The sequence below is a fragment of the Myotis nattereri genome (genome assembly GCF_964212035.1).
Source record: "Myotis nattereri genome assembly, chromosome: 2".
Classification (NCBI taxonomy): Eukaryota; Metazoa; Chordata; class Mammalia; order Chiroptera; family Vespertilionidae; genus Myotis; species Myotis nattereri.
This window is the reverse complement of record NC_138076.1, coordinates 122,605,316-122,622,310: the sequence shown is the minus strand read 5'-3', so window position 1 is coordinate 122,622,310 and position 16,995 is coordinate 122,605,316. Positions and strand designations below refer to the sequence as shown.

General features: G+C 43.2%; 1 protein-coding gene across 1 annotated transcript in view; it reads left to right on the top strand.

The window, feature by feature from the left end:
* The window catches only part of LOC308513840 (maestro heat-like repeat-containing protein family member 1), a gene marked incomplete at both ends in the record, with an annotated part of 58,801 nt that extends 42,205 nt beyond the window's left edge, over positions 1–16,596 (top strand). The window contains 8 exons of the mRNA XM_081083941.1: positions 678–815; positions 994–1,141; positions 1,790–1,930; positions 2,355–2,528; positions 13,580–13,738; positions 14,317–14,439; positions 15,318–15,423; positions 16,532–16,596. Coding sequence (XP_080940067.1) covers positions 678–815; positions 994–1,141; positions 1,790–1,930; positions 2,355–2,528; positions 13,580–13,738; positions 14,317–14,439; positions 15,318–15,423; positions 16,532–16,596 — 1,054 coding nt within the window. The remainder of the gene's footprint in view (positions 1–677; positions 816–993; positions 1,142–1,789; positions 1,931–2,354; positions 2,529–13,579; positions 13,739–14,316; positions 14,440–15,317; positions 15,424–16,531) is intronic.
* Positions 16,597–16,995: the final 399 nt, after the last annotated feature.

Sequence of the window (16,995 nt, the reverse complement as noted above, 5' to 3'; positions counted from 1 at the left end):
AACATCACGTGCTGGAATGTTCCCACGTGTTTTGAAGTTTCTCGTTACCCTTTTCCTTGCATGCACTCCTCTGCTTCACCCAGCGGTTCAGGTCTCTGTTCATGACTCGGCCCATGAAAGATTCAATTCTCTCCATGCAGCTGTGGCCATTCGAATCTGGATCACCTCTGGCTTAGCTTTGTCACTAACTGCGCCATCTCATGGAAGTTACTGCTGCAGTTTAGGGTGTTGAACTCCTAAGGAAGCGGTTGTCAGACCTTTTTAAAAAACCTCAGGGTATTCTATTCAAGTGAAATCTTACAGTAAAAAAATAAAGAAGACCAGTAACCAGAGACATTCTGGTTAGGTGGGTGTGGAGGTGAAGAGGTATCCTAACCCTGCTACACTCTGGAGAGCTGAATTTGAAAGCTGTGGCACTAGCACATCTCTATAGTCTCTTTTACAAGACTGTGGTTGGATGAGCACCAAGGTTGAAGGGGTGAGCAGACACAATTGGAGATGGGTTTCAGAGAGCCATGGGTTTTCATCAGCTGGAAAGCAGGATCCAGCTATGCACCAGATCCAGATTAGAGAACTGTCTCCTGGCTTGCCAGGACAAGGATGCAAACTAGGGCATAACACCTTGTCCATCCTTCTGTTCCTTTCTTTTCACAAACTTCGTGACGACGGGCCTTCAGTTGTGCCCTGGAGGTGGTGAAGCTTGTGTTGTTCGCAGCCGCATATGATGGAGTGGTGGTCTATGCAGATGAGCATAAGTGCTGGGATCATCTGTCCTCCTCTAAATTTTACTACATAGGCATCATGGACCTGACAAGGTGGGACCATTTCCCCAGCATGTCCAATACCACTCTAGCCCCCAATCCCAATTTTCAAATACAGCAGACTTTAACCCTCCCTTGCTCATCTCCCAGACCTCAGCCTCCACATTTTCCCTGTTCTGTGCATACTGTTCCCTTGCCACCTCCCCTCCACCACTGCCCACTCCCCACCCAGCAACTCTTGGCTTCCTCTGCCCCACCCCAGTGGCATTGTGAAGAACTGTGAAGTAGTCATGCTGCACCGAATTATGAAGCTTGCCAAGACCTTCCTTGACAGCGGAGATAATCATCGGAAGATCTTGGCCAGGGCCGTCTATGCACAGGTGAAAGCCTGGAGGGAGGACCACAGCCCTAGCCATTCATTTCCTGTAGCTGAGGAACATTTAACAGAAATGTTAAATAACTTGCCCCAGAAAGTGGAAAGAATAGAATTGAGTGGGATTGCTTCCCTGCCACTTCAGAGCCTAGTTTAAAAAAGACAGGTGAAGCCCTAACCAGTTTGGCTCAATGGATAGAGCGTTGGCCTGTGGACTAAAGGGTTCCCGGTTTGATTCCAATCAAGGGCATGTACCTTGGTTGCGGGCACATCCCCAGTAGGGCATGTGAAGGAGGCAGCTGATCAATGTTTCTCTCTCATCGATATTTCTAACTCTCCATCCCTCACCCTTCCTCTCTGTAAAAAATCAATAAAATATATTTTTTAAAAAATAAAAAAGGCAGGGAAAGCCTGGGGAGGGGATCAGCGGCATTAGTCCTCCCAGAATGGTTTTAGGATCCCAGGATCTGGCCCAAAATGCTAACGTTATCAGCGCTATCCACCATTGCCGTAGACTCTACCCCATGTGTATAGATCTACTGCTCTCAACTGGTCACAGTTCTTACCTGAGTATGTGGCCTGAGGGGAGCTAGGGAAGCACCAGGTACCCATGACCTTTTCTCCATCCATGGTTATAGTCACCTTGTTTCCACAGCTCCTCTGGCATCAATCAGTGGCTCAGACTCTGGGACAAGACTTTGTGGGCAATCTAATGAAGTGGACCAAGGAGCCCAACCTCATCATGAAAGAAATTGGACTCCGTGGAATCAGTAACCTGGCACTGCATGAAAGTCAAGTAAAAGTGGGGGGCCCAATGGGAATCAAATGTTAGTCTCTGGACCACTTAATTTATTTCCCTTGGGGTCTCTTAATTACTCAGAGCTTAGTAAATTTCCCAACCCCTCATCCTAGGGCAGTACAACATCCAGTCTCTGGACCACTTAATTTATTTCCCTTGGGGTCTCTTAATTACTCAGAGCTTAGTAAATTTCCCAACCCCTCATCCTAGGGCAGTACAACATCCAGTTTATAGACTTACATAGCCTGGCCATCTGGCCTCCCAAACACCCTGAGCACCAGCCTTCCACTTCCTCTGCACATCCAGCCCCTAGATTCCCTACGTCTGTTTCTTTTAGGCACCACTTGTTTTCTCAAAACCCTGTCCCTAAAGTGTTGCATGATGCCCAGGTGGAAAGTGATCTCTGCCTTCTTTCAAACAGTCAGAGTCTGTGAAGAACGTGTTTCTATCCTTGCGAGACTTCCTGAAGAGTGAGGCACGAGTGACAGTTCAGGCAGTGAAGGCTCTACGGAACATCGTCGTACATGCTTATGGAGAAGAGGTCAAGGCGATGTTCTGCAGCATCTCCAAGCATCTGCGTCCACTCATCAATGATGTATGGGCCTAAGTCCCTAGGATTAGTTGGGAACAGTATGGGTTGGGGCTGAAGGTAAACCCTGGAAGCTGAATTTAGGGTCCTGGGGCAGAGCTATGGGACTTGGTGGAAGGCTAAAATCACTGAGGGGCAGAAAAAAGGAGACTTGGCTACTTGAAGCAGTGCATTAGACAGGTGCAAAATTCATTCCCTATACATACAGATGTAGCACTCATCCACTTACTCTCTTACCACAAATTTCCTGAAGGAGCCACTGAAGGGGAAAATGTGACATACTGATGTAAAATTGGTTCTGACTCCAACGATCTTCTCCTGCAAACTTAAAGAGTGGGGGAAGAACTCATAACTTCTACCCTCCTTCCAAACAGCACAGGGACCCTAGAATGCTAGGAGCCTTGTTACAATACCCAAAGGATCAGAATCTGAACTTCCCAGGCCAGTAACAGCCCACTCCATGTCTCAGCCTCTTTACAGATCAGAGCCATTTTGAGTTGAAGGGACTTCACATTTGAGTGTATGCTTACTTAACAGTATTCCTGTTCTGGGATCTATCAATTTTTAATATTTGAACCTTGGATTTCAATTATTTTTGTATCGGCCTCATAATCTCGAAGAGCCTGGACACTCACTCCATGATTCATCCATTTTTCAGTTACTTTTAAAACCCAACATGTATATTTGACTTGACAAAGCCTAAAAATAATCTTTACCCTTCATCCAAACAATATAAGAACCTTAGAAGCTTGATTACACCGCCCCCGTTTTATTAATTAATATTGTCTAGTAGTTTAGTTTCACATTCTTTTAAAATCCCCAAATGTGGTCTTTAACATAATCACCACCATTGCTGTTATGTTATACAGTCAATACTCATTTAGATTTTCCCATATGTTGCTTACACATTTCTTCATTTACCTTTCCTTCTTATAGCTCTCTGCTCCCTTCTAGATTCATTTTCTTCTTTTTTCTTTGTGGCTTCATCAGTGAGGGGCTGTTAATAGCAAATGTTTTCAGTCCGGGTCTGAAAATGTCTTTATTTTGTCTCACATTTGTCTTTAGTTTTTAACAGTTTAGGATGTGTTGGCATGAATTTCTTGAGATTTAGCCTGAATTTTTGGAAATCTCTATGTTTATGTCTTTTACCATACTTTAAAAGTGTGTAGCCATTATTTCTCCAAAACATTTTCGGCACATTCGTGTTCCTCTCCTTTTAGAAATCTGATGACAGAAATGTTGGACCTTTTCCTCTTGTCCCTCGGTCCCAAGATTCAGTTCATTTTCAATAATTTTTCTCTTTTTTGTTCAGATTGGAAAATTTTTATTGATCTGTCTTCAAGTTCACTGTGTCTTTCCTCTGACACCTGTGTTTTGCTAATTTGTATTTATCAGTTTAAATATTTCCCATTTTTCTTTATCTTGTCTTCTTCTTTGCTGAGGTTTATATTTCTGAATTGATTACAAGGTTATTCAGTGTTGTTTTTGGAGTATTTTCTATCATAACTCCTTGAAGGTTTACATCAGATAATTCCAACATTTGTTTCATCTTAACTGGTATCCGTTTCATCTTAACTGTTTCATCTCAATTGGCTTTTCCCATGTGAGTCAAGATTTTCTGGGCTCTTCATATACAGAGTGATTTTTTTTTAATCTTCACCTGAGGATAATTTTTCTATTGATTTTTTTTTATAAAAGAGAGTGGAAGGGGGAGAGAGGAGAAAGAGAGAGAGAGAGAGAGAAACATGGATATGAGAAAGACATGTAGATTGGTTGCCTCCTGCTCCTGAAGAGGACCGAACCTGTAATGGAGGTACATGCCCTTGACCAGGAATTGATCCTGTGGCCCTTTGGTCCACAGGCTGATGCTCTAATCATTGAGAAAAACTGGCCAGAGTGATTTTTGATCGTATCTTTATAAATATTAAGTTATGTGACTCTGAGTCTCATTGAAATCCTATGGAGGATGTTTATAGTTTTGCTTTAGAAGGCAACTGGCCTATTTAACTTCAGGCTGCAAGTTCTGACTAGCCTTCTGTGTGCACAGTGTGATTTCCATGTCAGTCTGAATTGCCAGCCATTGCCCCCTCGAATGTTCACTTTCCCTAGGTCCTCCCTCTCTGTGACCTCCCTGATTTTACAGTTCCCTGGGGTTCCCTGGCCACAAAGCTGAGGCTTTAGTTAGCCTGCAATGCCAGGGACTTCTGTGACTGTGCCTATGTTTGGGCCAAGTGGCATGAAGGCAGAGAGAGGAAATAAAGAAATGGGGGTTTGGCCATCCTCTTGGGGCCTCAGCTCCTTCAAAAGGAAAGTAAGGTTTCCCTCCCTCAGAGTGTTGGCTCCTATAGGTTCCCCCAGGTTTGTGTGGGGGCTGTGGCATGAGAGAACAGTAGGAGAAAAAGAACTGAGGGGTTTCCCCTCTCTTTGAGCAGTGTGAGTTCCCTTTCTGGCTCTTTGAGATTAACTAGACGACTTCTCTTGGAGCATTCTGTCAGCCTATGGTGCTTGCTTCCCAGTTTCTGGTTGCCTTCTGGGCAGGTTGGGGAGACCAATCGGCAGGAAAAGCCAGGCCCCTAGGTCATAGAAACCAGTGATATCCCTCTACCCCATGGGTGCTGGAGTGTCAGCAGCCTCTTTATCTTTGGCCCTGGGAATTTCCCTTTCTTGAAATTGTAATTATTTAAATATTTCTTAGTATATTTTCTTTTGCATTTTAAGATGTCTATAATGGGAAGGTTCTCAGGTTATCTTACTTATTGCTGGAGTGGGAAGTCAAGATTTATGGCCTAACTGAAAAATAGTAAATGGCCCTTATCTACACAATGGCAACCTAGAAACTGAAAGGCAAGGGCTGTGAAATTTGGGTTCTAGGTGCTCCTTTAACATTGACCTAGTCATATACATTTACTTGGTTAAAACTCTGTAGTTTTCGCTCCCAGTCAAGATGGCAGCATCGGTAAACACTGTACTCCCCTTTTCCCATGACCACAACAACTAAACTTCCGAACAACCATCATTGATACCTGCCTGAACTCTAGCTGAACAAAAGCCCTATAGCTAAGGATACACAGAAGAAGCCACATCAAGGCTAGTAGGAGGGGCAGAGGCCTGGAATGAGCTGGTCCCACACCCACATGTACTGGTTAAAATTGGGAGAGAGATCTCAGCTGTGAAGTCTCCCAGTGTGGAGTAGGAGTCCCAGCCCCACACCAGGCTCTCCAGTTCCAGTGCTGGCAAGAGAAGTCCCTAACTTCTGACTAAGAAAAACAGTAGAGATGGTGGCTCAGTGAGGCGGGGGTTAGGGGGTTGGCAGGTGGAGGGGGCGAGGCTCCTGGAATCCCAAGCATTCCTCTTAAAGGGCTTTTGCATGGAATTACTCGCTGATGGGTTTACTTGCTCTGATCTCCAGCCCTGGGGCAGTACCTCAAAGGATGCCAGAGGTAGAACTGACTTATCTGGCTTCAAGGAAAGGCTGGAAGGGCAGCTGTCTCCCAGAGGAAGTGCTAGCAGAAGCTACTGTTCCTTTGCTAAGCCCTCCCCATGCATGTATAGGCAAGCATCAAATCTGAGTCTCCACTAACCTCGATAACACTGTTCCATACAAAAAGCTTGTCTTGGCATATGCCAACATTCCTAGAAATATCTCAAAGGTTCACAAACCCCAAAGAAGCAGCATCTGGCCCTGGCATGCCTTGCCCCGCTTCCCAAGCAGCTCCAAGCCTGACACTAGCAGCATCTGGCCTCAGTTTGCATTTTAGCCTCTCCCCGGCACCTCCCAGTCCACCACAAGCGGCAAACTTTGTAACTAATACAAGGTGGCCCCAGGCAGGTCACAAGCCACAGATAACCTTCACCTGCACCTCTCAATAGGCCCCAGAACCAACACGCCCAGTAGTCAGATGCAGACTACACCAGAGCAGCACCCAACTCCATCCATAATGACACACTCAAAGGGCAGACTCACATGGTACCAGAGTCCTGCTAAAGCAAATTCTGCTCTGTAGGTTCACTCCTGCACAATAGCTCCTCCACTGGAGTCATGACCAGTCCTCACACCCAATCTGCCTGAAGGTCAATCTCTGCCATTGATGTGCCAACAGCAATCAAGGCTCAACTACAATAAGAAGGCACACAAACATACAGAAGGGACATACCTAGAGCACCCAGCTCAGGTGAACAGGGAGACCGTGTCACTGGGCCGCATAGGACGCCTACTACATAAGACGACTCTACCAGAGTGAGGGATGTAGCAGCTCTCCCTAATACATAGAAATAAACACAAGGAGACAGCCAAAATAAGGAGACAAAGAATCATGTTCCAATGAAAGAACAGAACAAAATTCCAGAAAAGTTACTAAATAAAATGGAGACAAGCAATCTACCAGATGCAGAATTCAAAACACAGGTTATTAGGATGCTAAATGGTCTCAGTGAGAACTTTAATGCAGAAGAAATGTAAAATCAAAGGTAGAGCCTGACCCCCATGACTCAGTGGTTGAGCATTGACCTATGAACTAGGAGGTCACAGTTCAATTACTGGTCAGGGCACATGCCCCATTTGTGAGCTCCATCCCCATTGGGGGACATTCAGGAGGCAGCCAATCAATGATTGTCTCTGACATTGATGTTTCTATCTTTCTCCCCCTCTTCCTTTCTCTCTGAAATCAATAAAAATATATTTTCAAAAACCATGAAGATAGAAAATATAAAAAAAGAACTATTTGGAAATGAACATACAATAACAAAGAAATACATTAGAGCCCTGACTGGTGTTGCTCAGTTGATTGGATGGTGTCCTGTACACCTAAAGGTTGTAGGTTCAATTCCTACTCAGGGCACATGCCCGGTTTGCAGGATTGATACCCGGTAGAGAGCATGCAGGAGGCAGCCAATCAATGCCTCGCTCTCACATGAATGCTTCTCTCTCCCTCTCCCTTCCTCTCTGTCTAAAAATAAATTTAAAAATCTTTGAAAAATAAAGAAATACATTAGAAGTAGTTAGCAGTAGATTGAATGAAGTAGTGGATCAAATCAGTGATTTCGCAGATAAGGGAGCAGACCACACCCCCTCAACACAGCAAAAAGAAAAAAGAATCCACAGAAAGTTGAGGATAGTTTAAGGGGCCTCTGTGATATCAAGTGTACCAACCTTTGTATCATTCAGGTACTAGAAGAAAGAGAGCAAAGAATTGAAAATCTATTTGAAAAAACCAGAAAACTTCCCTGACCTAGGAAGGAAACAGACATACAAGTCCTGAAAATGCAGAGAGGCCAAATAAGATGAACCCAAAGAAGCCCACACCAAAATACATAATTAAAATGCAAAAGATTAAAAATGGAGAATCTTTAAAAAAAGAGAAGCATTGGTGAGAGAGAGAGAGAGAGAGAGAGAGAGAGAGAGAGAGAGAGAGAAGGGAGAGAGGGAAAAACCGTTTTGTTGTTCCCCTTCTTCATGGATTCATTGGTTGGTTCTTGTAGGTGCCCTGACTAGAGATCAATCCACAACCTTGCCATAGTCAGCAACACTCTATCCAACTGGGCTACCCAGTCAGGGCCAAAGAGAGAATCTCCATACTCTTTTCCACTTCCATGCACCAATCTACATTCCCACCAACAGTGCGTCAAAATTCTTTTTTCTCCACGCCAATAATTGTTACTTATTGATGATAGTCATTCTGACTGTGTGAGGTGATATTTCAGTGTGGTTTTAATTTGCATTTCCCTGATGATTAGCGACGAGCATTTTTTCATGTCTATTTTCCATCTGTATGCCCTCTTTGGAGAAGTGTTTAAATCAGTTTTCCCCCCTGGTGTTGAGCTGTATAAATTCTTTATAAATTTTGTATATTAACCCTTTATCAGAATATGTTAACCCATTGGTGAACATGTTCTCCTATTCAGTAGGTTGTCTTTTTAAAAAATATTTTCTTATTGATTTAAGAGTGGAAGCAAGAGGGAGAGAGAAATAGAAACATCAGTGATGAGAGAGTCATTGTTAAGCTGCCTCCTGCATGTCTACATGCCTGCAACCCACGCATGTGCCCTGAATGGGAATCGAACTATGACTACCTGGTTCATAGGTTGATGCTCAACCACTGAGCCATGCCGGCTGGACTGACTTTTCACTTTGTTGATGGTTTTCTTTGCTGTACAGAAACTTTTTAGATTGATGTAGTCACATTTGTTTATTTCTTCTTGATTCCTTTGTCCAAAGAGATATATCAGAAAGGAAAATATTGCTAAGAGAAGTGTCAGAGATTTTACTCTATTGTCATCTAGAAGTTTTATGGGTTTAAGTCTTTAGTCCATTTTCAGTTTATTCTTGTGTATGGTGTAAGAAGGTGGTCTAGTTTCTTTCTCTTTTTTTGCATGTGTCTGTCCAATTTTTTCAACACCATTTATTGAATGGACTGTCTTTACCCCATTGTATGTTCTTGCCTCCTTTGACCATATAGGCGAGGGTTTATTTCTGGACTCTCCATTTTGTTCTGTTGATTTTTTTTTTTTGGGGGGGGGGGGGCGGGGAGGGGTTTTGCCAGTACCATGCTGTTTTGATTACTATGGCCTTTGATATCAGGTAACATGATACCTCCAACTTTGTATTTCTTTCTCAAGATTGTTATTGGCTATTTGGGGTCTTTTGTGGTTCTAGATAAATTTGTGGATTATTTGTTCTAGTTCTGGGAAATAAAACATTGATATTTTGATAGGAATTATATTAAATGTATAGATTGTTTTAGGTAGTATGGATATTTTGACTATGTTAATTTTTCCTATCCAGTATAATCTTCCATTTATTTGTATCTTCTTCAGTGTATTTCTTTAATGTCTTCCATAGTTTTCTGAGAATGGTTCTTCTATCTCCTTGGTTAAATTTATTCCTAGGTATTTTATTTTATATATTTTTTTTTCATATATTCTATTGATTTTTTACAGAGAGGAAGGGAGAGAGATAGAGAGTTAGAAACATCGATGCGAGAGAAACATCGATCAGCTGCCTCCTGCACATCTCCTACTGGGGATGTGCCTGCAACCCTGGTACATGCCCTTGACAGGAATCGAACCTGGGACCCTTCAGTCCACAGGCCGACGCTCTATCCACTGAGCCAAACTGGTTTCGGCTATTTTATATCATTTTTGATGCAGTTGTAAATGAGATTGTTCTCTTAGGTTTACTTTCTGGTAGTTTATTATTGGTTTTTACAAATGCAACTGCAAAGGAAAAAAAGGGAAAAAATGCAATGGATTTCTGAATATTTATTTTGTATCCTGATACTTTACTGAATTAATTTATCAATTCTAGTAGTCTATTTTGTTGGAATCTTTAGTGTTCTCAATATACAGTATCATGTCATATGCAAATAATGACAGTTTTATTTCTTTCCAGTTTTGATGCCTTTTATTTCTTCTTCTTGTCTCATTGCAGAACTATGTTGCCTAAGAGTGGTGGAAATGGACATCTCTGTCTTGTTTCTGATCTTTTAGTTTTTCCCTGTTGAGTTTGATGTTAGTTGCATGTTTGTGATAGATGGCCTTTATTATGTTACGGTATGTTCTCTCTATTTCTTCTTTGCTGAGAGTTTTTTTAAAATCATAATTTTGATGTGTCTTGGCGTGGTTCTCTTTGGGATTATCTTGTAGAGGACTCTCTGCACTTCCTGGACTTGTGTGTCTTTTTCCTTCATAAAGTTAGGAAAGTTTTCCATCATTATTTCTTCAAATAGGTTTTTAATCCCTTGCTTTCTTTCTGGTCCTTGTGGTGCCCCCGATAATGCAGACATTGGTATACTTGATGTTGTCCCAGAGGCCCCTTATGGCATTATCATTTTTTAAAATTCTCTTTTAGCCCTGGCTCGTTCACTGAGTGTTTAGAGCATAGGCCCATGGACAGAAGGGTCACAGGGTCAATTCTGGTCAAAGGTTCAATACCTGGCCCTGGTTGGGGAGTGTGCGGGACGCAACCAATCCATGTGTCTCTCTCACATCAATGTTTCTCTCCCTCTGTCTCTCCCAGTCCCTTCCAACTCTCTCTAAAAATTACTAGATAAAATATCCTCGGATGAAGATTAACAACAACAAGAATTCTCTCTCTCTCTTTTTTTTCACTGCTCTGATTTGCTATTCTATGCTACCTTATCTTCCAAATTGCAAATTCAATCCTTTGCTTCATTTAGTCTATAGTTGGTTCCTTCTAGTGTATTCTGTATTTTTCACTGGTTCTTTTTTATAGTTTCTGTGTTCTATTACTATCTTTTCTTGTTTTCACTGAGTTCATCCGTTCTTCCCTGCGTTTATGGAGCATCCTTTTAACCATTGTTTTGAACTCTGTATTTAGTAGATTGCTTGCCTTAATTGTTTTTAGTTCTTTTCCTGGGGATTTGTCTCTTACTATATTTGGGGCGTGTTTCCTTGTATTCTCACGTTGGGTACCTCTCTGTATTTGCTTTATTGTATTAGGTAGATCTGCTATGTCTCCCCATCTTGGTATTTATTTCGTAGGTGTCCAGCGGGGCTTGGTAGTGCTGTCTCCCTGATCACTAGAGCAAGGTATTCTGGGAGTGTGTTATGTGAGCCCTCTTGTTGTAGTAGGGTCTTTTTGAAAAAGAATATTTATTTATTTTTAGAGAGAAAAGAAGGGAGAAAGAGAGAGAGAAACATCAGTATGAGAGCAACATTGATCAGCTGCCTTCTGCACTCTCCCTTAATAGGGATAGAGCCCACAATCTGGGCATGTGGCCTGACCAAGAATTGAACTGGCAATCTTTCAGTGCACAGGAAGACAACCAACCTACTGTAGCACACTAGCCAGGGTTGTAGTTGACCCTTATTGATGTTGGTGCATCCATGGGTGGGGTTTACCTTCAGGCTGGCTGAATATGAGGATTGACCCTGATCTCACTGTATGAGCTGCTGGGCAGGGACTAATCCCATGAAGTAGAATTCACCCCAGCAGGGTCTGGTATCTGCCAAAATCTTCCTTTCAATGTGCCACTTGTGGGGCTAATTGCGTTGTGCTCTAATGTGGTCTGAAGCCTGCCACCAGGTCCTGAGGCCTCTTGGGAGGGACTCTGGTGCTGGTGAATATCAGATGCTGCCTGTGACTGGCCCTGGGCTACCTGTCAGGAGCTACAAAAGATCCACATTTTGTGGAAGCCTCTGCAAGACAGGGGTGCATATGGGAGGAGCCAAAGTGCATGCCAAGGCCAGGCTCCACTAGCACCAAACCCATGGGAGGGGTCAGCAGAAGTCCCAAGGCACTCCAAGATATGCCTTTTCCTGCTGGCTTCCTGTTAGACCAAATCACTGGAATTGCCTCTGGCAATATGCAAATTGAAGTAGGTTCTCATGTTAGGGCCAGTGGTATTCACCAGGTTGATACATATACAAACCTGAAGCCAGTACTACTTCTGAGGCCGTTCAGCAAGTGTGTCATGGTACAACAAAGCCAGCTGCCAGCTGCCACCTGCATTGGGCCTACAGACATTTGTGGTGGGGTGGGTTTTTAAGGGAGTCATCAGGGTGAGGCCAGCAGAGTTTATAGGGCTAAAACAGACCAATATTTGGTCATGTGGATAGAGAGCTTTGCACAGCAATGGTGGCTCCAGTCAGCATGTGAGGGGGAAAATGACCCTCACCCTAAAGCCACAGAACTCAGTATCTGACATCCCGTTTGTCTGCCTACACATCCTAAAGATCCCTCCAAGAAAGTCTGCACTGCCAGCTCAGGCTGGCTGGTGGGAGCTTGGCAGGGCAGGGAAACAGGTATTTGGGAGAGAGTACTAATACATTCCACCAGGCTGATGCCCTGTGGAGGGGAATGCTCAACCCAAGAAATATGGCATCTGTGGACTGTGGTGGGAGAGGGATTCAACACAAGGACCTTGCTGGCTGTCCCTTTAGCTCTCTCCCTGAAGCCACACAACCCAGTCTCTCCCTGTATGACTCCAGTCTGCCCTGAGCCACCTTCCCTGTGCTGGAGTCCATGGCGAGAGGCTGCAAACAACATTTTCTGCACTGACTTTTTAAGGGGGCTCCTGGGATTCCAGCAGACTCCCTTCTCTCCCTAATAGATGGAATCTCTGATGACTTTCACAGCCAGGAATTAGGTGGGTTTCTCTTCCTTTTGTGGTGCTCCAGGCTGAGGAGCCTGTGTTGCGTTGAGCCCGTTGCTCCTGACAGAGGACTTCGTAGGTGAAATATCTCTCCAGATTCTCTACTGCTGCACATGTGGGGCCACCTCTTTTTGAGCCTCAGTCCATCCTACCAGTCTCCATGTGGCTGCTTCTGTAAATCCTTGGTCATAAGACTTCTGTTCAGCTGGACTTCAATTGGTTACTTAGGTTGATTGTTCTAAAATTTAGTTGTACTTCTGGTTTGATCCTGGGAGGAGGTGAGTGTAACTTCCACCTACTCCACCACTGTATTGGATCCTGTTGGGTTTTTTTTTTAATTAAAATACTAACATTGAATCATCCCTCTGTATAGCCATTATGTGCTTTGTGCAAAATATAATTCAACTTGTTAAAATATCTGTTTTCCATATCCTACAAATTGAGGAACTGTCTTGTCCCATCATGTCTGCTATTTAGTAAGTGCCTAGCTCATAATAGGTGCTTAAAAAATATTTGTACAGTTAATATATACTATACTCTTGAAAGTGTATAAAGTTTAGCTGTTTGTGATCCTTGCTAATTAACACAAGCTAATATAGATTTAAACAATTACAGCATAACAGGGACAATTAAATTTTTTTTAAATTTGGCATTCTTGAGCTAAATCCCCAGAAGAGAATAAAGTGATAGGTTGTAGATATGATCCAGGGCAGAACTGAAATTATAATCTTAGTTTCCCTAGCACAGTGCCATAACCCTAGGAGGCTTATTAGCTCTAGGGGGCTAAGAGATTTACTCAGCTACACAAATCATGTTGCCTTTCCAGTATGTAAAAGCAGCGTCCTTTGGACATGAAAAATGAAATGTGGGTGTATGAAAGCCAAGCCAGGCAGGGTCAGAGGGAAACCATAGCTTCCTCATTCTCCGTTTTGCTCTTCATGGCAGGAGAGGGACCAGGTGAGGATCACAGCCACCTCTGCCTTTGGGCACATGCTACATCGAGTCAACAAATTCAGGCCTGGATATGGCATCAAGAAACATCTGTACAGTTTTTTAGTCCCGCTGCTGCTTAGCTTAGAGAACGACAACACAGAGGTGGTCAAGGTATGGGTGATCTCTGTCCTGCCAAACTCAGCCTGATACAACCCCTTCCTGCTAGAGCACAGCCCCTTCCCTTTAGTCCTCTTTCATGAGCCTGGTCTGGGATCTACATTCACTCTACACCAGTGGTTCTCAACCTTCTGGCCGTTTAAATACAGTTCCTCATGTTGTGACCCAACCATAAAATTATTTTCGTTGCTGCTACATAACTGTAATGTTGCTACTGTTATGAATCGTAATATAAATATCTGATATGAAGGATGGTCTTCGGCGACTCCTGTGAAAGGGTCGTTCGACAGCCAAAGGGGTCACGACCCACAGGTTGAGAACCGCTGCTCTACACCTCTTTGGTATCATCTTCTGGGCTGAATCTGAGCACTTTTACCCTCTACTGGGTGCCATCAGTCTTAGACAGATATGGTACTCCTCCCTGAAGTTATTTACATCTTTTCACACGATCAAGGCCCCTAATCCCAGCAACTAATCCCAACCAAACCCCTTGTGGGCTAGTTTCATGGTCAGGCCTGGCTCTCTAGAATTATAGGAGCGAGACTTAGGATTTCCTTGTCTCCATCCCATAGGCCTGTGGAGCAGCCCTGACTGAGTGGACTAAGGTGATTGGCTGGTCATCCTTCACACAGATGTTTCAGCATACCACCCTCAGTGATCACATGCAGGTGTTGGAAGAAACATGCAACCATTTGGTGAGTGAGAGTCTCTGAGGAAGCCGGTTGCAATATGCATGCTATGGACTCACTGGCAGGCTTGGTGGGCAAAGAGGAGAAGGCTGACAGAAGAAGCATTCTTTCCTTTCCTTGATTCTCATTCTTTCTCATCAGCAAACTCTGAGAACCCACATTTGGGATGCCAGTCCCTGGATCTCCATATTTGATCCTCTTAGCATCCCAAACTCTGCCTCAGAGGCTAGGGACACCATGCAAGGTTAATAGATGCCAATGGGATAGAAGCCTTCTGGTTAGAGGAAGAGATATAGACAGGAGTCCTCAGGGCTTGATATCAACAATTATGGTGGTAACGGTCTGTAGCTTCAGTGACTTCAGTGAAGTCAAGAACAGGCCATAGAGCAGGAATCCTTGTTGAAAAGTAAACATTTAAGGGCTACGCAAGTAGGTTAGGAACTAAATGATTAATTCTAATATTATGAATTTGAATGTTTTACATAGATAGAGCACTTTACCGTGTACACTTTAACATCCATTATCCCATTGGAGCCACTGGTAGGTTCGGCAGGTTTTATTTCAACACTTCAGATGAAAAAGCTGAGGCCAGTGTCAGGACCAGTATTCAAACATGCGTCTCCTGGCTCTACATCAGTTGTTTTCTCCCTTATCATGTTGGTTCCTAGGGGCAAAATTCTCTTAATGAACTTCCTGCTGAGTCTGCACTGTTGCTGGGGTGGGGGTGTCTGAGTGTCTAGGTTCACATCGTTTAAGCGGACTGAAGACAGAAAATGCTGCTGCTTGTGGACAAGGTGAGATGGCCAAGGCTGCAAGATGGTCTTCAGTAGAGTTCCCAGCAGCCCCCCTCTCCTTGTCAGCATTACACCTCTTTGACTTCACAGGTGAATACATGCAAAAGACAATTAGTGGGGGAGTTACTGTTTCAGAGCTTCAGCTTCCTGAAGAGCTCCGAGTCCTTCCTACGGACAGCTGCACTCCATTTCATAGGTAAGGGGTCCCTCCTGTCAATTCCTCCCTTCTCTCCAGCAGGAAAGCCCTCCTTGACCTTTCACTAAAGGGCTAAGCCAGAACCATGGCATGAAGAAGTTGGTTACATCCTTTCCTAGCTCTGACCTGATTTGAGATATGCTGTCAGAATCCAAAATTTGTGTTAGAAAAGCCTGGGGAGGAGTAGTAAGCTATCTGCCTTTGTCCTGGCTCTGTGTGCATCTACACACTTTGTCAGCATGCTGCTTTGTGAGGAAGAGAAATGTATGCATTTGGAAGGAAAAAACTGTTGCTTCAACTGGAACCCCATGGATTTCTCAAAATATTTTTTGTTTTAAACTATAACTGTATGTGTTTATGTTAGAAAGCATAAAATATTCAGAGTGTCTGAAAGAAGACAATGAGTAATGCCAGAACTTACATCATTTGGATTTAACCACTACTAACACCATAGAATTATTTTTCTTAAAAATATGCTACACACACACACACACACACACACACACACATGCACATGCACACACACACATATATATAGCACTTTAAAAAATATATGTTTTTAATTGATTTTAGAGAGAGAAGAAGGGAGAGAGAGAATCATTGATTGGCTGCCCCCTGCATTCCCCCTACTGGATATTGAGCCCACAAGCCAGGTAGGTGCCTTGACTGGAAATTGAACCATAATATCTTGGGTCCTTGACCGATGCTCAATCCCTGACCCACTGGAGCAGAACTATAGAACTTCCATTTATTTGATTATTTTAAATATTTTTATTGATTTTTTACAGAGAGGAAGGGAGAGGGATAGAGATTTAGAAAAAAAATGAGAGAGAAACATTGATCAGCTGCCTCCTGCACACTCCCTACTGGGGATGTGCCCACAACCAAGGTACATGCCCTTGACCAGAATGGAACCTGGGAGCAAAAAGTTAGGGCAAACTTTTTAAAAGTAAACTTTGGTACATAGCTCTATCACAAATACATGCATTACATACTCATCAACATTTTATTTAATGACTACATGATATTAATTTTATTGTATAGATGGATTTATGAAACCAGTCCTTATTTTTGAATATTGAGACTGTGTTATCTTTTGTTTTTATAGACAGGGACATAGTGGTTAAATCTCTGCATGTCATCATGATTATTTTGTTAAGATACATTGCTTAAAAGTAGAGTTCCTGACTCTTCCCATTTGCAACGTCATGGATGGAACTGGAGAGCATTATGCTAAGTGAAATAAGCCAGTCAGTGAAGGAAAAACAGCACATGATCTCACTCATTCATGGATAATAGAGACCATTATAAACTTTTGAACAATAATAGATACAGAGGCAGAGCTGCCTCAAACAGATTGTCAAACTGCATTGGGAAGGCCGGGGAGGGTTGGGGGGCAGGAGGTAGGGGGGTAAGAGATCAACTAAAGGACTTGTATGCATGCATATAAGCATAACCAATGGACATAAGACACTGGGGAATAGGGGAGGCTAGGGGACTGTCTAGGGCGGGGGGATAAAATGGACACATGTATAATATCCTTTGTAATACTTGAAGCAATAAAAAAGAAGA